The sequence below is a fragment of the Kogia breviceps genome, chromosome 7, assembly GCF_026419965.1.
Source record: "Kogia breviceps isolate mKogBre1 chromosome 7, mKogBre1 haplotype 1, whole genome shotgun sequence".
Lineage (NCBI taxonomy): Eukaryota > Metazoa > Chordata > Mammalia > Artiodactyla > Physeteridae > Kogia > Kogia breviceps.
In genome coordinates this window covers 65,480,459-65,500,882 of record NC_081316.1, presented here as the reverse complement: position 1 = coordinate 65,500,882, position 20,424 = coordinate 65,480,459, and the positions used below count along the sequence as shown (strand labels likewise).

Here is a 20,424-nt window from a genome sequence, read left to right as displayed (position 1 = left end):
AGACTTTCCAACCCCCAGAACTGAGCTGAGGGAAGTGTTGACTCGTCCTTCACCTTGACTAAGTGATCCAGGCCCAGGTTATGTTGATGTTCAGATCACTGCCTCCCTGGCCCAGGGACCCCTGGAGCAGAACCACTTGGTTTTCCAGGACCACCTCCGGCTTCTCCCTCTTCTAACAAATCCTTCTCACACCACAGACTACATAAGTGTGGAAATGGCCTGCAGATAGTTGAGTCCCTGACCCTTTTTTCACAGATGAAAAGTCAGGCCAGGGAGTTCCCTGGTGGTCCAGTGGTTAGGACTCTGAGCTTCCATTTCAGGGGACGCGGGTTCAATCCCTGGTTGAGGAACTAAGATCCCGAAAGCTGGGAGGCCAAAAAAAAAAAAAAAGACAAGTCAGGCCGGGGTGGGGATAGGGGGCAGCCCCCAGGTCAACAGCTGGTCTGTACCAGACTTGGTCCTGGAAACCAGGCCTCAGGCTCTGGTCTTGGAACCTTTCCACCAAGCCAGGCCACCTGGAGGATTTGGAAGCTCTGGTTTCCACCTGGGGAAAAAATAGGCCAAAAGGTTTTTTTTCCTCTCTCCATTTCTTAGGCTGATGTCAGAGACAGTTATGGATTTCTGTTTGGTTCTGAGGGCATTTTCAAACAGTTTCAGATGGTCTGGTTACTAAATAAAGGCACTACAAGGCTAGGAAAAAAATGCTCTTTTCAAGAAATGACTTAAGGAAGAGATGGACTGGGCACATCTGCATGAAAAAAAGTCATGACAATCAGGTCCCGTGCCCTGAGCAGAATGGTTGTACACCTGGTGCCTGGTAGTTGTGGCACATATACACAATGGAATATTACTCAGCCATGAAAAGAAACAAAATTGAATTATTTGTAGTGAGGTGGATGGACCTAGAGTCTGTCCTACAGAGTGAAGTAAGTCAGAAAGAGAAAAACAAATACCGTATGCTAACACATATATATGGAATCTATAAAAAAAAAAAGATTCTGAAGAACATAGGGGCAGGACAGGAGTAAAGACGCAGACGTAGAGAAGGGACTTGAGGACACGGGGAGGGGGAAGGGCAAGCTGGGACGAAGTGAGAGAGTGCCAAAAAACAAAAAACAAAAAACACCCTACAACTACAGTTTCGGTAGTTGTGGCTCACGGGCTCTAGAGCACAGGCACCTAGTACCTGGCTCATAATAAACTCTCAACACATTTTTTTAAATAAATGAATTAATTAATGAAAGGGTTAACCTGAGTTAAACTGAATTTTTTCCCGTAATGGACTAGTCAGCAGGGATTTTTCTTGTCTTTTCTTTTAACATCTAAATTGATAGAATGCACATTTCCAGGGAAGCTGATGCAATTCTGAGATGCTGTTCCTGACACTGGCTTGGCCCATGTAAGCAGGTTTTGCAAGGTCTGCAGGGCAATCACAGAACATCAGACCCAGAAGCGTCCTTAAAAACAAGCAATGTAGTCCAATCCCCACAGCCCTCCTCCCATTTTTCAAATAAAATAACTCAGAGAAGGGAGTGACTTGCTCAGCCAAGGTCACACAAGGAGCTGGAAATCAGACTCCGGGCTCCCTGCCAGGTCTCCCAAGGGTCCACCACGGGAGAGGCGCTGAAGCGTCACTGCCTGGCAGCCCACATCATTCTTGTATCCCTCACCAGCCTGAGGATTCCTCGGGGTTGGAGACTGACTCTGACTCCTTTCCTATAAGACCAGGATCTCAGTGTGGCCCAGCACCTGGCTTCTTCGTGTTTCCGCAGAGCTGTCCTGACCACCTCAGGGCTTTCCCTGCAGCATTCCTGCGGAATCGAACACTTCACTAAGTTGAAAGCTTCTGGTCCTGCTCCCCTATTGTTGCTGATAGGCAGGAAGAGGCTCAGAGAGGGCCCATGCCTGGCCAAAGTCACACAGTTAGTGAATCAGCAGCCAGCCTGCAATGCTATAAATTGGGGCAGAAAGATTTTAGCCCATCTCCCTTCTCGTAGGGCCCCTCTCATAGTGGGGTGACGGTCCCTAATCGCCCGTCCCCTTAAACTGTGCCCTTCCAGAACCCTGTCCCTCCTTGGGCTCTGACAGGCTCTGGGCACTTCCTTTGCAGCCTTCATGCCTACATAAGCGGGGGCTCAGCTCATCTGTGACCCAGGACACTCCAGCTGCCCCTTCCTCTCCCCAAGCCAGCGCTGCCTCAGTGGGGAGGACAGGTTGGGGCTGAGACTGGTTTCATTAAACCCCCAGGCCCTCCTGTCCCTAACCTGCTGGGTCCTCTCCCCTGAGGACCCTTTCTAACAAGGCCCTGTGTAATGCTTTTCTGAGGACTCCCAAGTGGCTGGTTAGCAGCTACCACTGGGCTTGGCTGATATTAGAACAACAAGATTAATAGTCCTCACTGGGGCACAGAACTCTGTGGTCTATGGAGGTTTTCCCACCTATTGAGCAACTATTCATAGCCCCACATGACAGGTGAGGAAACCAAGGCTCAGAGGTGAAAGGAATTGCCCAGGTCACACAGCAGGCCGAGGACAAGTAAGGGTGGAGGTCTCAGATTTGCTAACTCTCAGTCTAGCCTCTGAGCCAACCAACCACACAAATGAGACAAAGGTTGTGAAAAATCTCTATATAACTGTAAAGTGCTGTGCTGTTGGCCAGGGGATGAGGGTGTGGGGACCCTTCAAGCGTTTTGAAGCTAGAGGAACAAGTGTGACAGAGCAGAGAGCCACTCAGGTTCCCAAATCTTCACTCTCTCTCACTCGCTTGCCCTTTCTTACTCTCACTGTTTCTTAGATGCCTTATAACTCCAAGTCCAACCTCCTCCAGGGAGCCTTCTGAGACTTATCTTCCTCCAGCTCCCAGGGCTCTTGCTCTCCTCTGGATTAACCAGGCTGACTGCCTATGCCGTCCACTTTAAAGATTAGGAGGGGACTTCCCTGGTGGCGCAATGGTTAAGAATCCGCCTGCCAATGCAGTGTACATGGGTTCAAGCCCTGGTCCAAGAGTATCCCACATGCCGCAGAGCAACTAAGCCTGTGCACCACAACTACTGAGGCTGTGCTCTAGAGCCCGTGAGCCACAACTACTGAGCCTGTGTGCCACAACTACTGAAGCCCACGTGCCTAGAGCCTGTGCTCCACAACAAGAGAAGCCACTACCATGAGAAGCCTGTGAACCGCAATGAAGAGTCACCCCTGCTCGCCGCAACTAGAGAAAGCCCGCGCACAGAAACGAAGACCCAACGCAACCAAAAATAAATATAAAATAGTAAATGAATTAAAAAAAATAAAGATTAGGAGAACTGAGGTTCATCATTCATTCCACATTGAATGAAGCTGGCTTCGTGTTGGTGCCTGAACACAGTGAATTGACAGAGTCTAGTGGGGGTAGCCTATGGAAAACATTGACTACCAATCATATCCAGTGTGATCTGTACTACTATAGAGTTGAAGGGCTCAGAGGAGGGAACAAAGTAGGTTTGCATGATGGAAGACAACTTTCAGATGGGCTGTGAATTATAAGCAGATGAGGAGAGCTCTCCAGGCCAATAAGGCAGGGGAAAAGTGAGGAAAGCGTGGAAAAGTAGACGTGTTAGAGGGGCAGATAGAAGTGTGTTTGGGATGCAGTATAGAGGGAGAGACTGGGCGTCTCAAAAGATGAGGTCGGCAGGGGCCAGAACCAGAAGGGTCTCGAATTCCAGGCCAAGGAATACGAAGCCAGGACGAGGATACTGGAGAACCAGGGGCAGCCTTCAGGCAGGGGGTTAACAGATGCTTGTTTCAGAAAGATCACACCCACTGTCACGTGGAGAAGGGATTCAAGCAGGAGAGGCTAGAGGCAGGGAGGCCAGCTGGGGAGATGGGTGGTGAGGAGAGAAAGAGGGAGAAGGAGTAATGATAATGATGACAGAAGCTGCTGCCCTTTAGTGAGTGCTTACTTGTACCAATGACTGTGCCCTGGTGGTCACATACTTAGTTTCAGTTCTTCTGATCAGTGGTTTTTATTACCCTCGTTTTTATTATCCAATCATCTTCAAGGCCTACGCTTCTTAACTATCAAGAATCAGATAGGGCTTCCCTGGTGGCACAGTGGTTGAGAAACCGCCTGCCGATGCAGGGGACACAGGTTCGTGCCCCGGTCCGGGAAGATCCCACATGCCGCGGAGTGGCTAGGCCTGTGAGCCATGGCCGCTGAGCCTACGCGTCCGGAGCCTGTGCTCCGCAACGGGAGAGGCCACAGCAGTGAGAGGTCCGCATACCACAAAAGAAAAAAAAAAAAAAAAAAAGAATCAGATAGATCTCCAATAGGCAGCGTTGTCAGAATTTGATAACTGCATATGGAAGAGTGAGAGATGACACTCGGCATTCTGGCTTGGGCGATGAGGCAGATGGCGGTGATGTTGGCTGAGCTGTAGAACATGGCGGTGGGCAATGGGCAGTGTAGGTGAGAAGATTTTGGAGGGAGATGATGAGTTTGGTTTTGGACATGTTGCATTAGAGGGACCCATGGGATATCCAAGTGGGGATGTCCAGCAGGTATTGGAGGGTTTAAGTCTGGAGCTCAAGACAGAGAGCTGAGTTGCTGACAAAGACTTGGGAGGGCTATGCTTTATGGAGCTAGGGAGAGAGTGTGGAGTGAGGACAGAACCTTGGAGGAAACCAGTATGAGACAGAGGCAGAACAAGAAACGTCTGCAAAAGATGCTGGGGGAAAAAATGGCCAGAGAGAGTGAAGCAAAGCCAGGAGAGTATGATGTCACAGAGGCACTCCAAAGGGCACATGTGGCCAGCAGCAGTAAAAGCTGCTGGTGGGACTGGAAGGATGAGAAGTGAAGAGTGTCCAGGAGATCCAGCAAGGAGGAGGTCAATGGGGACCTCAGGGTGAACAGGTCCAAGTGGAACGATGGGAGTGGAAGTTTGGTGGTGTCGACATTTGGGGGGTAAGTAGAGAGAGTGGATAACATTTTCAAGATGTGTGGCTATGAAGAGATGTGGACGGTTGGAGGGCAATGAGGGATCAGGGAGGATTTTGTTATATTTTTAAATTGGAAATATTTGAGCAGATGTCCCACCATTTGTTGGTAGGAGTTAACCAGCAGAGAGGGAGAGGAGGAAGGAATGGTCAAAGAGGAGGAGAAGTGGATCTTCTGAGCCCAGGGTCTGGACTACTAGTAGGAGAGAAGGAGGTTTAAAAGAGACAGAGAGACAGAGAGACAGAGAGAGAGAGAGAAAGAGACAGAGAGAGAGAGAAAGGCAAGATTGCAGATTTAGTGGTGCAGGGGTAGGGGGGCAAATTTCACTTAAGACAAGAGTGGCGGGGGCTTCCCTGGTGGCGCAGTGGTTGAGAGTCCGCCTGCCGATGCAGGGGACGCGGGTTCGTGCCCCGGTCCGGGAAGATCCCACATGCCGCGGAGCATCTGGGCCTGTGAGCCTTGGCAGCTGAGCCTGTGCATCTGGAGCCTGTGCTCTGCAACGGGAGAGGCCACAACAGTGAGAGGCCCGCGTACCGCCAAAAAAATAAAATGAAATAAAATAAAAATAAAAATGAAAAAGAGTGGCGGGAGAATTTCGTGAAGAGGCTAAGATTGCAGGGGAGTTTGTTCTCCATCGAATGGATCTGAGAGGCCATATAGTGGATATGTGCTCAGATCCTGGTGCCAGACCAGTTCGGGTTCAAGCCTGGCTGGGAGCTCTCTGAGACTGTTTCTGCTTCTGTAGAATGGGGGTTTGTTTACTGAGTGCAAGCTCTGTGCTAGTGCGGCGCAGGTTGAGAAGAGGTAAAGGGTGCTAGCAGGTGTCAGAAGCGTCTTCTATCCAGGTTACACAACCCTGTCCCTCTCTCCTGGGGCCGTGGGGAAGCCCATAACATTCCCAGTCCAGGTCTCACCCACCTGAGAAAGTGGGGATGTCCAGCAATGTCTCTAGGAGGAGTCTGTGTATCTCAGGAACATTTTTGAGCTCAGAACAGAAGGCAGCCTGGCCCTCTAAATTCCGCCCGAGTGCAGGCCAGCTGCCTCAGCTGCTCTGCCCTGGACAGTCGTCATTGACGCTCTGTCTCTCTCCATCTCACCCCTCCGGCTCCTCGCTTTCACTGGTGTCAGGCTCCCATATATGCAAGAGGCTGGAAAAGGAAGGTGCCAAGGAGGAAAAGGAAGTTATAAATACGTCCAGGGAGAGACTGGGCTGCCTCCCGGTGTGGGCAGGTGGCTCCTGGAGCTCTGGGGAGGAGAGTCCAGAATCAGGGACCACTACGGGGGCCTCCAGCATGCTCATCACTGTCACCACCCTTCCTGCCACCAGGAGGCAGTGTGGCATCATCTTTGGGGGCCAAACGCACTCGGGTTCAAATCCCAGCTCCTCCATTTGGGCAATGACGTCACTTTTCTCTACTTTTGTCTCCCCTTTATGAATCGGGGTAATAGTACCAGCAGTATTGGCTGGAATGAAGGTTTAGTGAGACATGCCAGGTGAGAGTTCTTTGCAAACTGTGGAGTGCTATGAAGAAGTTTTCTATACCATCACCACCATAGCCACTGAGAAGTTACCGCCTGTATGTCTTCCCCTCTGAGGTTTTTCATCCGGGAAGGCTGGAAGCAGAGGACCTGGCTGAGGAAAGTTCCCTGGGGGTATGAGCAGTCTGTTTAATACTCACTGACGAAGGTCATGTAGAGAACTAGGATATTATCCTGACCACATCCATGTTCTTTTGGGAACCCAGTCAAAGGTGCCATACTCAGTGCTCAACTCTGTATAAAACCTCATGGCTTAGTGACTGATGGACAGATGACTGAGTCCTCAAACTAGTCCTTTGGGACAGTTAAGTCCCAAGGTTAGGGACATGAGCTCTGGGACCAGATAGTCTAGGTTAAAAAGTAGTCTGCCGGGCTTCCCTGGTGGCGCAGTGGTTGAGAGTCCGCCTGCCGATGCAGGGGATGCTGGTTCGTGCCCTGGTCCGGGAAGATCCCACATGCCGCGGAGCGGCTGGGCCCGTGAGCCATGGCTGCTGAGCCTGCGCGTCCGGAGTCTGTACTCTGCAACGGGAGAGGCCACAACAGTGAGAGGCCCGCGTACCGCCAAAAAAAAAAAAAAAAAAAAGCAAAAACTAGTCTGCCCTTTTACCTGCTGTGTAACCTTGGGCAAGTCTCCTAACCTCTCTGTGCCACCATTTTCTCCCCAGGTGAGGGGACTTGTGGTCATGTCTGGTGTACCTGTGCACTGCTGGGCCAGCCTCCTATGGTGAGGGGGCTCATGGTATCTGCCACGTCAGAGCTCAACGTGCACTGCTTTCACAGCCCCCTCAGGTAGGGGACCTGGGGTCAGTGGTCACGTCTGGGGTACGTCTGCACTGCTGTCACAGCCTCCTCTGAGGGGGGGACTTATGGTGAGCAGTCAGGTCTTAAGTACAAGTACACTGCTGTCACTGCCTCCTCAGGTGAGGGGACCTGTGGTGACCAGTCACCTCTGAGGTATCCCTGTACTGCTGAGACAGCCTCCTCTGGCGAAGGGGCTTGTGCTATTGGTCACAACTGAGGTACATGTGCACTGCTGTGACAGCCCCCTCAGGTGAGGGAACTGTGGTTAGCGGTCATGTCTGAGGTACACATGCACTGCTGTCACAGCCTCGTCAGGTGAGGGGACATGTGCCCTGTGGTCAGGTCTTAGTTAGACGTGCACTGCTGTCACAGCCTCAGGTGAGGGGGCTGTAGTATCTGTCACGTCAGAGGTACACGTGAAATGCTATGAAAGCTTCCTCAGGTGCGGGGAAGTGCGGTGATGGTTCATGTCTCACCACATGCCTCTGGCCTGTGGAGCTGTGACATCACTGCATGTGTATCTCAGACCTGACCACTCACTGCACAACACTAACCTGTGCAGGGTAGGACATGTAAGGTTTTCATAGGTAGTTGGGAACATTGACTAAGTTGATACAAGTAAAGTACTTTGAACAGTGCTTGGCCTGTAATGAATGTCAGTCATAATTATTGCATTCATTTTGTAGTCAAGGACACTGAGGCTTAGAAAAATGAAGTAACCATCCAGTGCCACATAGCTCGTCGTTTGCTGAGCTCAGGCCCAAGGGACTCCAAAGAGTGGATTGGTTTGCTTATGCTGAATTGCGTTCCCTTGTGGCTATTTCTAGAAAATAGTTGATATTTCTCACTCAAGAGACAGGAGTCCCCAGCCTAAGGACACTTAGGAGGAGATTCTGTGGCCCTCTAGGTTCCTGGTCTGGTCCCACCTCTGATTCAGAGACCACCGTGAAACCCGCTTTCTGGAGAGATCCACCCCTGCCCTTGCCAGAGCCCAGGCCTGCTCCACATGGGACACTCCAGGCCTGGTCTCTCCCCTCCCCGAGGAAGACATGTCTATGTTCCACTCAGAGAACAGAAAAAAAGAGGGGACGGGCATTTTAATAAGGACGGCACCACTTCAATGGTGACAGAATTTTACACATGAGGGTCAGGAAGAGTTGGAGTGAGCGAATCTAGGAAACGTGTGCAGAGTGGAGGGAGTGGGTGTGCTTGGGGTGGAACACGAGAAGGAGAGAACCAAGCAAACTGCAAACTGACAATACTCCAAATAAACAGCACTGAGGAAAACAGCTTAGCCTGTTCCAGCCCCTCCTGAGAGACTTAGAACAGAGGCAAGTTGGGTGTCCCACCCTGGCCTACACTGGATCCTACCGCCAGTCAGAACCCTCCTTGCCTGTACAGTTGTCACTGGAGCATCTGTGGAGGACCAACCTGGTCAAGAAGCAGCTGTCCGTGCTCTATCTGCTTCCTGCCTTCTCCATCTCCAGGCTCGTAACCCCATCAGGTGAGGAACTGACTCATCTTCCTAGGTGAAGCACGAGGTGTGCTTCCCCAGCAGCTGTCATAAACTCTGCCTGAGTCACAGAAATGAATCCCGGGCAGTGAAGGCCCTGGCTGTCTATAGATAACCCCTGCAGTCCTGCCACACTTGCTTTCCCCCAGAAAACAAAATGGTAGTGATGTTTGTTGAGTACCTGTTAAGTAGCTACCAGGCACTGTGCAAAGTACATCCACTCATCAGCCCCATCCTGCAGATGAGAAAACGGAGGCATGAAGAATTAAGTAACACATGGGTATGAAGTTTCGGTTTGGGAAGATGAAGTAGTTCTGGAGATGGATGGTGGTGATGGTTCCACAACGATGCGAATGTACTTAATGCCACTGAACCATATACTTAAAATGGTAAATTTCACTTTTTGGATATTTCACATACACACCAAAGACCCCTACAAACCAGCAAAGAATTAACACAGCTACCAAGTGGAGAAGCCAGTAGTCCTGCCCCAAATCCTTGTTCTTGTACCTTTCCCTCTCACTTGCAAGTGGAGATTCTGATCTGGCAGAAGACAGAGAGGTAGGGGGCACTCCATATCAGGCAGAGAGAGATGGGTTTATCCTGAGGGCGCTGGGAAGTGGGGTGGGAGCAGGGTTTGAAGAAGGGAGGGGCATGGTTCGATTGAAGGGCTGGAAAGTTCCCTCTGGCTCACAGGAAGATGGAGACCGGAGGTGGGGAGGAGGTTGGGACGCTGCCCGGGGCCAGAGCTGCTGATGGCCAGGACCAGGGCAGTGACAGCAGGATGGGAAGAAGTGGGCCGGTTTGAGGGACGAGTGTGGAGGAGAGGGAGAGAGGGGAGCAGGTGGTGACTGCTCTCACTGCGCTCCTTCTGGCCTGTCCATTTCAGCCTCCTCTGACAGTTGTCTTTCCAGCCCCCTCCTCCTGGACTGGAGCTTTAAAGGAAGAGCCTGGGGCACCGACCTCCTCTCTGGTCCCCAGGGGGCAGTGTTACAAAGTCTGCAGGGCGTTGGGGCCCTTGCAACCAGAGGCAGATGCTTGCTCCCCTTGGTCTCCACTCCCGGCCTCCGCTGCCCCCCCCTCCCCCATGTCCTCTCTCCCAGGATCCAAATCATTAATAGCCGTAATCCCTCATGTCCCTCACTTGACACTTTACAAAAGCAGTGATACATCCATCAGCTCATGTTGCTTCCCCAAAGACGGGGGTGCAGAGCAGAACCAAACCTACCCCCACCACTTTATAATAAGGAAACTGGGGACCAGGCAGGACATAGGACCTGACCAGCGCCAGTGTCTTGGTGGCAGAGGCAGGGTTGGGAGCCACGGGCCAGCCAGTGCCCAGTCTGGACGCTGTGAGAGGGAACAGCCTGCAGCACCCACAGAACAATAGCTGTTAACAACTTGAGTGCCCTCTCACCTCAGAGGGCCTTCCCAGTTATTGAGTCGCATGGGGTTGTCAGTGAGGTCAGAATGACCTGGCCTCTGATTTACCTCTATTGCATCCTCTGCTTCTAGAATTACAAGAGTCATCGCCATTACCATTGCCACCATATTAATAATAATGGCTCATGTCTGCTCAGCTCTCACACTTAGTAAGCACTAATCCATCAACTCATCTGAGCCTTAGGACAGCCCTGGGAAGGTATTTCACAGACAAGGGCCCTGAGGATCAGAGACGGCAAGTGACCAGCCTCAGATCACCCAGCTAGGTCTCCAGGGAGTACATACACAGTGAGATGAGTGAGATAGAGTGAGATGATTGGGTTTAGTGCAGCCCCGCCAGGAGCTTTCCCATCATCTCTACGGATGATACTGAGTCTCAGAGATCTTCTTACCGGGTCAGGATTGAACCAACTGATGCCCACGTTCATGCTCTGTCTGGGCACAGGGCTGCCACTTTCAGGGAGGAATGCAGAGTTTCCAGCAGACACCTACCTGCCTGCAGACCCATGATTCTCCTCACCTAGTGGGGAAATTCACTGCGTTCTGATCCAGGAGCCATGCAAACAAAGATGGGAAAGTCCTGAACCCTTGGCAGGAGGGGGTCTGTTTCTCATTCACCAGAGGGAGAAACTGAAGCCCACGGAGAGACTGGGACTTCCCCGTGGTCACGACCCAGCACAGCCTGCCTCTCTCCTGCCTCAGTCTCCCAATCTGAAAAAGGGAGGGGATGAATTAAGTGAGCTCCAGGTTCCTTCCTGCTCTGACCTTCTGAGTACCACGGGTCCATCCTTGCTGTCTTTGGCTCAGACCCCAACCCCGGCTGTATCCTCCACATGTAGCCCTGGGCAAATCACACGGCCTCTCTGAGTGTCAGAGTCCTCATGGGTGAAGTAAGTATGCACTGCCTTCCTTGGGAAGATCTAATGAGCCATGCAGGAGAGCATGTTGGCACAGCTTGGGGTCTGACCCCCAGGAAGCATCTGGGGGTAAGGATTGCTGAGGTTCTGACTGAGGTCATCACTTGTCTGCCTGGCCAAGGGCCCATTTATAGATATCTGCTCTCTGGCGGCCAGGCCAGAGGGAAGTAGGAGCAATGGTGCTGATGTGGCAGTTTAGAGCCTTTTTCAGGAAGGAGCCTCCGGCCACCCTTCCCCTTCCCCCAGTGCCCTGCCCCCCATCTTCTGGGCATCCTCACAGTGATCCTCAGAACAGTCCTGAGGGTGGGCCATTTTATATCACCATCTCCATTTAACAGGTGAGAAGACTGAGGTCCAGAAAGGAGAAAGGACATGCTCCAAGTCCCACAGCGAGGTGGTTACAGAGCTGGGACCAGAATTGAGGTCTCGAGGCTGGACCCCAGGACTCTCCCCTTGTACACAAATTCCTCTTTTGCCTGGCTTGCAAAAAAGGCATTTCCCCACGTGGGATGACTTAAAGAGGTAAAGGCTTGGGTTCTGTGAATGGCTTGGGGTTTCAAAAGCAGCATCAGACTCGACACAAAACACAGGAGTGTGCAAACATAATGGGACCCTGGAAGCTGCAGAGCCCTGTAAACTGTGCCAGGCTTTGCCAACGGTATGGGACTCTAAAAAGACATCAAGCTTTGCAAACTGTGGGAATCCACAGATGGTGTTGCGATCCACATACATCATGGGGCTCTGTAAAATGCACAGGGCTCAGCAAACATCACGCTGGCAAGTGGCAAAGGTGGGGTGCAAACCAAGTTGGTTGAACCTCAAGTAGGGGCCACCCAGAGTGGAACCTCACTGTAGGATTAACCCAAGAGCTATCTGAAGGCCTGTTAGCTTAACTCCCAGAGGTCCCAGGGATTGGACTCGTGCTCTAATTCCACAGCTGAGTTCAGGAATATTCTTGGACCTGTGTCAGCCTGGGGAGGCTGAGGTGATACAAGAAGGCTGCTGATGCCTGGGGTGACTGTATGTTCTGTGCCCTGTGGGGTGCTGTGCATGCTTTTACTCAAAGATTGGTCAAATGAACTTAGCCAGCCAAGCTGGTCCCAGCATCTTTCCATGTGCAGAACTTCTGCAGCCTCTGGGGCCAAGGAGGGGGCAAGTGAGCCTCCAGAAAGTCGAAAGGACCCTTCCCTCTCTTGACCACTCACCTGCAATTTGGAGTCTGGAAGGCTACACCTCTGCCAATCTCTGTGAGGACTCACAATGCCTGTCTGAAGGATTTAGAGAGAGAGAGAGCCAATTTGGTTGTCTCAAGCAGGATTGGGGTCTGGTTTTCTATCAACACAAGCCAACTGTTGACATTTCCCTGGGTGATAGTCCTGCATTCCCATTTCTGGTCTCTCAGAGACTCGCTCACACTAGAGTATCTATCATGGGCCTACTATGTGCCAGGCCGATCTGCGATTATTTCAGATACTCGCCCCCCCTTCCTTCTAGCATCCCATACAGCCACTGGGAGCCAAGTGGGGCTGATGTGTGTCTCTCTGTCATTGCACCCCAAAAGCTGAACTCCAATCCCACATACCTATATCATGCAAAAACTCTATTGGAACTGGGTTGGGTTCACTTCTGTATGTTAGATTTGGGGAAACCCAGAGGTTTTCCTCAGAAAATGCAACCTGGGTAGAGGAAAAAGCTTGGTTCCTAGCATCAGATGTTCAAGGCGTGATCCCACAACCTACTAGCTAGGTGGCTTCTGGGCAGTTACTGAGACTCAGTGCCTCATCTGTAAAATGGGAGAATAAGTACCTGGCCCAAAAGGTCATTAGTAGGGCCAGATGGAAAGTGAAAGTGTGGAGCAAGGAGGAAGACCAGGTTCCTTGCCCTCTCACTGCCCTGTTCTGAACCCCACCTCTGCCTCTCCCTTCTCTGAGCTCCAGGCCTCAGGCCTGGATTCTTTTTCGCTCACTGAACTTGCATAGTAGCCCTGCGAGTGAGGACTATTGTCCCTTCTTTATAGATGAGGCTGCTGACGCTCAGAGAGGTGCAGGGACTTGCCTAAGGCCACTTGACTGGCGAATGACAAAGCTGAGATGGGACTCAGGTCTGTCTGTCTCCAAGGTCTCCATCCTCAGTCTTCAGTGCAGAAAACTCTGGGAATCTCACATGTCCTCTTCTCTCCACCCTCCCTCCACTGAGATGGCCATACTTTTTGGAGCTGCTACCATGAGTCCCTGCCCTCCCCCAGAGGCGCTGGCCACTGTGATTCCCAGTGGATAGAGTCCCTCCTTGCTCTGGATCTGAGGAGCTCAGAGCGGAGATAGGGGGTCAGTGAGAGGGGATGAGAGCTTGAGGGGGACAGAGTTTCAGTGAGGGAGGACAGTGGGGGAAAGTGGCTCTGTATGGGGCTCCTGGAGGGTGAAAATAGTTCTGTAACTGGGGCAAGAGTTCGGTGTGGGAGGAGGCTCCCAGCGAGAATGGGAATGCAGAGAGGAGACTGGAAAATCAGGACTAAATGACCCCAGGGCTGGGAGGGGCCACCCATCCACATTTCCTCTCTACCCTCCACCTCTCCACTGCTCTTAGGAGAAAATATCCAAGGGAAACGTCAAGCCAAGAGGCTGTGAAGGAACAGGCAGAGGGGAGGCTAGTCAGCAGCCTCCTCCCATCAGCGGGGCTGGATCTAAACAAACCCATCCTCCTCCACAACTCTGGCCCTGGGCTGCCCCAGCCAGAGATCAGAGGAATTCAGAGAAAGAGACAGAGAGAAGGAACTAGTGACTAAGGGAGATAGGCACTTGGAGAGTGGGGTCAAGTTTGAGCAGAACTTCCTAACCCACTTGGAAGAGGTGGCTGCTGTCCACTGTGGCCCAAAAAGCATCGATCGACCCAGTGCCTGGAGTCCCCACGTTGGAGCATCCCTGCTGTGGTTCCCTGGCTGCTGTCTACAGAAGCCCCAGATAAGTTCTCACTCTCTCTCTCCCACTAAGCTCCAGTCCTGAGATTGAAATAGGGGCTGAAGCTCACTGCGCCCCAGAAATCATGGGACCCAGGATAGGTAAGTCTGGACAAAGTCAGAAAGGCTTTGGGAGGGAGTCTGGGGCCCATGTTCTCAGGGCGAACAGTGAGGCTGTAGAGGTCACTTGTGCGCGCTGTGGTGGGGCAGGGGTTCGCAGATCCCTACACTGAGCCAGACACATGGCCAGACATAGTGAGGGTGTGTTGAATGAATGAGTGAACGACCAGAGGAGCAGGAAGGCACACGGTTTACTCAGCTGGAGGCAGGGCACCCAGCCTAACCCCCCTGATGAGACAGAGAAACCGAAAGGGAAATGGGAAGGGAGGCCCCTGGACGCTCCCCAAGCCCTGTTCTCCCTTTGAAGTGGGCAAAGATAGAGACAGACAAAGCAGACAAAAACAGAGATAGAGGGAAGTATAGTCAGAAACAGAGTAAGTCCAGAGATACTCAGAGTCAGACAAAGTCTGAGACAGAAGGCCAGAGACAGCAGGAGAAGACAAAGATCAACAGGTGTCAGCTGGAGCAATGCAGGGACAGGGGCGACCAGCTCAGAGAGAGGGCTGCAGAAGAGACCAGGAGAAATAAAGAGAAGCAGAGACAGTGAGAGAGAGAGAGAGAGAGAGAGAGAGAGAGAGAATCAGACAGAGACAGATCAGGAGAGAGACGGGCCTGCAGACAAAGAATCTGAAAGATCAGCACAGAAAAGAAACCGATTCAGAGAAAGACCTGCAGAGACCTACGTGCGTTTGTTGGTGGTGGGGCGGGGAGGAAGCCAGAGGGGAGGTGTCTTGAAGCCTTGAGAAGCCAAGTCTGGAGCGTGCCCAAAGCACCATGTGGAGAGGGAGGCCTGCTGAGCTTCTTGGGCAGGAGGAGGAAGGTGGAAGAAACAAAGGGTCTTCAGATAGGGTGGCCCTCAGGCTGGACGCCCTGCAGCGATCACCTCTGACCTTCTCCCAGCTGCCTATGTGCCTCACACCCTCTCAGGCAAGGCCGGACTTGCGTCCGGGGAGTGAGGCATGAGGGCTTCCCGGGCTGAACAGGCAGATGCAGCTGAGTTGCAGCCACGGCATGGAAGGAAGGGTGGGGATGGATGCTTCCTCTGAGGCCCTCACAGGGGAGATGCCAATGAGGTCAGATGTGAGTGAGTTGATTTGGAGACAGGCCACTGATAAACCAAATTCCCAGTCAGCCTTGGCGTGTTATGGGATCTGAGGGTTCGTGATCCTACAGGAAGAAACTAGTGACTTTGGCTGTATAGCACCTGTCCCCCAACTGTTATTCTGACCGCTGCAGGGCTCAGCTCTGGAATATTCTCTAGCTGGCCCTCCACTTCCCGCACACACAGCAGGAGGCTGACCCCAGCTTCTGCCCACTGAGCCACCCAAAGCCCCCTCTGGCCCCTCTTCCTGAGCCCCAGTCTGAGCTATGGCCAGGCTTCCCCCATGCTCTCTTTCTGGTCTGAGGGATGTGGGGATGCAGCTGGGACAGGACCCAGAGCCTGGAGCCTGGTAAGAAACCCACACACAGCTGGCCTGAGGGAGAAGGGCCAGCAGTCCCAGCCAGGGGCAGACCTAGCCATCAGCCAAGTCCCAGCACCAACTCATCATGTGCTTTAGGCAACAGGCAGAGCTTCCCTGTCTATGAGGGAGACGCTGAAGAAAATGATCTCCCCAGACCATGCCCATTTTGTGATTCAGGGAAGACACTTTCCCACCTCTCTGCACCTTTGCTCAGCTTTATCTCCACCCGGAAGGCACCTGCCCACATCCCGTTCTCGTGAAATTTGTCCTGTTTTCTAACTCCTCCAAACACCAACTCTTCCAGGAAGCCTTCCAGACTGATTCTCCCAGCTGGAAGTAACCTCTCTCCCGTATGCTGTTTGACCCTCTCTTTGCAGTTCGTCCATCCTTGTTCCTGGTATTGTTTCTGTTGTCCTCTCCAGTCCTAGGTTCAAATGTGAGCCAACCCAGGGCAGGGAGGTAGGGCAAGGGAAAGAACCAGGTTCAAATTGTAGCTTTGCCTCACTGGCTTTATGAGAATGCAGTGACATTCTCTCACCCTTTTTAATAAGTGAGGAAACATGCTCAGAGAGGGCAAGTGACTCATCCAAAGTCACCCATCAAGCAAGCTGCAGAGTCAGGGCCAGAACCAGGCCTGCCCCATGCCAAAGTCCTTTCCTTTCTGTGCCATTGCCCTTGGGGCTTCCTCTTCCCTTCACACACCCCACACTGGTGAGTCTCCACCCACCTTGGGCACTTCTCCACTGGTTCCAGACAAAGCAAGCTGTTCTCTGGGAGCTAGTGACTGGGGAGTGGGCAGGGGATTTATTCCTCCAGGCCGGGCCTGGTCTGATGCGCCAGATCTCAGGCAGCTGGGAACCACATGGCGAGCTTGCCTAGACCCCACGATCGGATGCCAGGTATCCACTACCAGTCTGCTTCTGTCCCTCTCTGGGACTCACTTTCTTCATCTGTGCAGTAGATGGTAGGGGTTGGCTGAGGTGGTCACTTGGTCCCTTCCAGTGCTGAGAAGCTCAGTTTTCTGCCTCTGGAGAGAGCAATGGAGAAGAGGCCTCTTGTATGGGGCAGGCTTGGCTATCTCCAGGGTGCAAGTCTGGGTGTAGCCACACCCTGGGGGTGGAGAGGAGGTAAACTTGGTTCCTGCTACCCCTCATGGGCTGCAGCCCAGAGCCCTAAGCACTGATGCTTGGAGTGATGGAGAACAATGCCCACCTCCCCAGATTGGGAGCTCCCTGGGAATGGGTCTGATGTGATCCATTCCTGAGGCCCAGAACCTGGCACAGGTGGGGCAGAGGTGGGGTATTGGGGAAGGCTCAGCGCAGAAGCTCTCCTCCATCCTCCTCACGCCCCCAGCACCCCCCACCCCATGACTTTCCTTCCCTCCCTCCAACCTGCTTTGAAAGCCTACTCTTACTGAGGACTGGAGACTTGTGATAAGGAGTGAGGTGGAGTACAATGGGGCCCTCGGGGAGTAAACAGTAAAGCACAGAGAGTGACAGGCTGGGACTCTCCCCGCTGGGGGAAGCAGTGTGGCCTGGGCCAATGGCCACGAGTCTCTGAGCCTCAGGCTCTGTGTTTTAGGCCTAAGGAGGCTGGCCTGAATTCCCTGTGGGCTCAGGGCTCGGGGCTCACCCTCCATCCCCTGGCCCTCATCACTATTTTTAGGGTCATCTCAGGTCTAGATGGGCTAGTCAGGGCTGGAATCGGGAATAGAAAGTCCCAGCACAGTGTCTCTGACCCAGCTTGGAAAACACCAGAAAGCAACAGCTGGAGGCCAGTAATATGCTATTGTCCTCCCAAGGGTCCTGCTAGGAGGAATTTCCCAAAGATGACAGCCAAGCCCAAGGCCCAAGACTGCCCCCGCCCCCACTTCCTGTCTTTGATTCTTCCCCTGCAGAAGCCTTGTGGGACCACACGGGGAACTGAAGCCCTCAGGGGTCCCACACTGCCTCCACCCCACCCCGGGCTCCTGCTGCAGTCCCCCGCTTCCCCAGACTCCCACACTCCACCTTTCTCTTCTCCCTCACTCAGTTTAACTCAATTCAAGAATCATGTTTTTAAGCCTGGCCTGGCCTTGAAAGATGAGAAGTGGTTTGCTGGGAAGGCAGGACACTCCAGGCTGAGGGTACAGCATGTACAAAGGCTGAGACGCGGAAAAGAACAGGATGAGTTTGGGGAAGAGCAAGCATGTCCTGGGGCCAGAGAAGAATGTTCACTAGGGGTGGCCTTGACCTCCTGGAGGCTGTGGCGTCCGTACTCATGTGCTGCAGATGGGGTCCTCAACTCACCATTGTTGAGGGCCACAGTGTACCAGGCAGGGCATTTTCCTTTAATACTACCAAAAATACTGTGTGCCCAGAGAAGGCGGCTGAAGCTTAGAGAGGCTAAATAAACTGCCTAAGATCACAGCCACAATGTAGCAAAACAAATATTTGAATTCAAAGTCTTCTGTCCCAGAGGGTTTCAACAGGGACCCGATATGGTCCGTGAGGACCCAGGAGAGGACAGCCTCTGCCCGGGGGAGTCCACTGGCTAATCGGGCAGATAAGAGGGGGACATAAGTGATGCAGGAGGGTGACCAGCCTGGCGTCCCAGAGAAAGGGCTGAGGGAACTGGACCAGGAGGGGCAGGGGAGGTTTATGGAGAGAGACAGAGCTGGCATGGGCTGCAGGAGCTAGGCCGGGGAGCCAGCAGGCTGAGCGAGCCCAGGGCAATCTAGGAGGTAGGAAGGGCTGGAGGCGAGGGTTAGCCATGAGACTGGCCTCCTCCTACCCACACACCTCCAGAGAGAGGCATCTGGACAAATGGATTGCCCAGTGTCTGCGGCTGGGAAATTATCACAGCTCAGGCCGTTGGCTGTGTGAGTGCTGGAGGTTGGTAGGTTTTCCAGAAACCTCCGGGCTCCTTTGTGATACTGCACCATCCCCTCCACCTTGGCACCTGAACATGGCTCCGAGATGGGTTCCTCCTTTGCTCTGTTCTCCTCAGTCAGGGCGTATGGTGGAGGCTTCTCACGCTCAAAGGCAAGTTTGCCCTGGTGTGGCTTCTGATCTCTTCTCTCCACACATGCCTACCAGACTGGCTCTGGCCCATGTCCTCTCATGGGCTGTCCTGGAGCCCACGATCTCCTAGGCGTCTTCCCCTGGGAGCCCCCCTGCCAGCCCACACTCACACGTCCAAGGCTGAGCTCACTATCGCCCTACAATCCTGCCTTAAATGGTGGTACACCCAGACCAAAAGCCTCACCTCTCCCCACTCCCCTGCCCCTAGGACTCCTTGGCCTCCTGCACTCCCCATCCACCTGCTTTTCCACCCAGTCCTGTCCATCCCATCTCCCCACTGTGGTCCATCAGCTCGTTACCCTATATCCCCACTGCCACCACCTGGCTCAGACCCCATCATCGCTCGTTCTCCTGGACCCCACTCCTGCATTCTCCCTGGTCCTGGCCCACAGCCTGACTTCTCCACTCTCTCCCAAGAGGCACGGAGGTCTTCATAAGAGGCCGAATGAGACCTCATCACTGGGCTCAGGACGAAGCCCAGCCCTCCAGCCTGGCGTTCAAGGGTGGTCATAACCTGGTCCCTCCAACTACTCCAGCCTCACCTCCCCACCTTGACCCCAGTGCTCCAGTCTTGCTGGACTATTCGTTCCCTGAGCAGTCTTTGCACTTTCATACTTCTGCCCTTTACTCTGATCTTTCCTCCCCCGGGAATCCTTCCAGAACCTTTAAATGTAGTCTAGAACCTCTTCACTATGCTTCTATAGTCTTGGAACTTCTTGTGTCACACAGTGAGCACATGTTGTGATTCTGTATTAGATGTTTGCCCTGCCATCACATCTCACACACACACACACACACACACACACACACACACACACACACTCACACCCTGGTAGCTCCCTGAGAGCGGGCACCTGGGCTGCCTGTTTCCAAGACCCCGGCCACCTGCCTTGTGGAGCTGTCAGTATGTGTGGAAACAATCTTCATTCTTACTCCTAGAACAAGCGGAGACAAGCTCCATCCCCACCGTGGTGACCCTGGGCAAGTCATGGCCTTTTCTGGTCTTGCTGCCTCATCCTTCAAAGGGTTAACCCAGCCTTGGCTTCCTGCCCAGTAGACTCCTCAGGCCCAGGGTTGCTATGGGTCGCAGATGGGGAAGCCCACAGGCAGGTGAAAAGGGTCCCGAAGCGGGCCAGGGGGGCCCAAAGGGGCTCTAACAGGGCAAATTGCCACATGAAAGGCAAACATCTTAGACCAGCTGAGTGTTTCCATATGGGAATGGGGGCCCCATGTTGCCAGATCTGCTAATCTTTCAAGAAAAAACAAAAATCGGGAGTTTTGTGTGAGATTTCCTGATTTTTAAAATGCTGGCAACTAACTTAAAAACACTCAGCGAGCCAGCGTTTTATAAGCCAAATAAAAATGTCTAGGAGTCAGATGTGCCCCCAGGCAGGACTGCCAAGCGCCCTGCACAGCTCTAGAGGGTGTTGTTCACTTCATGGCGCACAGCTCACGCAGCTACACATGGTGCCTTTGGCAAGGGCCTCGCCGTCGTAACCTCTGCCCTGTATTATCTCTCTGCCAGTTCCTCTGACCACCCTGGCAAAGCGTGTGTGGTGGCAGGGGTAGGGGAGGGTCCTTTCCTTCTCTTGCACAGGGAAATTATCAGAAAAAAAAAAAGGCTTTGGAATGCAGCAGGTGA

At 52.9% G+C, this 20,424-nt stretch overlaps 1 protein-coding gene across 4 annotated transcripts in view; it reads left to right on the top strand.

Moving 5' to 3' along the window:
* The first annotated feature begins 13,770 nt into the window (after positions 1-13,770).
* Positions 13,771-20,424, top strand: part of SLCO2B1 (solute carrier organic anion transporter family member 2B1) — a 50,009-nt gene continuing 43,355 nt past the window's right edge. For 2 of the 4 annotated variants that reach the window (XM_067038486.1, XM_059070864.2), the window contains exon 1: positions 13,834-14,239. In XM_067038486.1, coding sequence (XP_066894587.1) covers positions 14,224-14,239 — 16 coding nt within the window. In that variant the 5' untranslated portion in view covers positions 13,834-14,223. Of the gene's footprint in view, positions 14,240-20,424 lie in introns of all 4 variants that reach the window. The other 2 variants (XM_067038485.1, XM_067038487.1) reach the window with 2 other exon arrangements.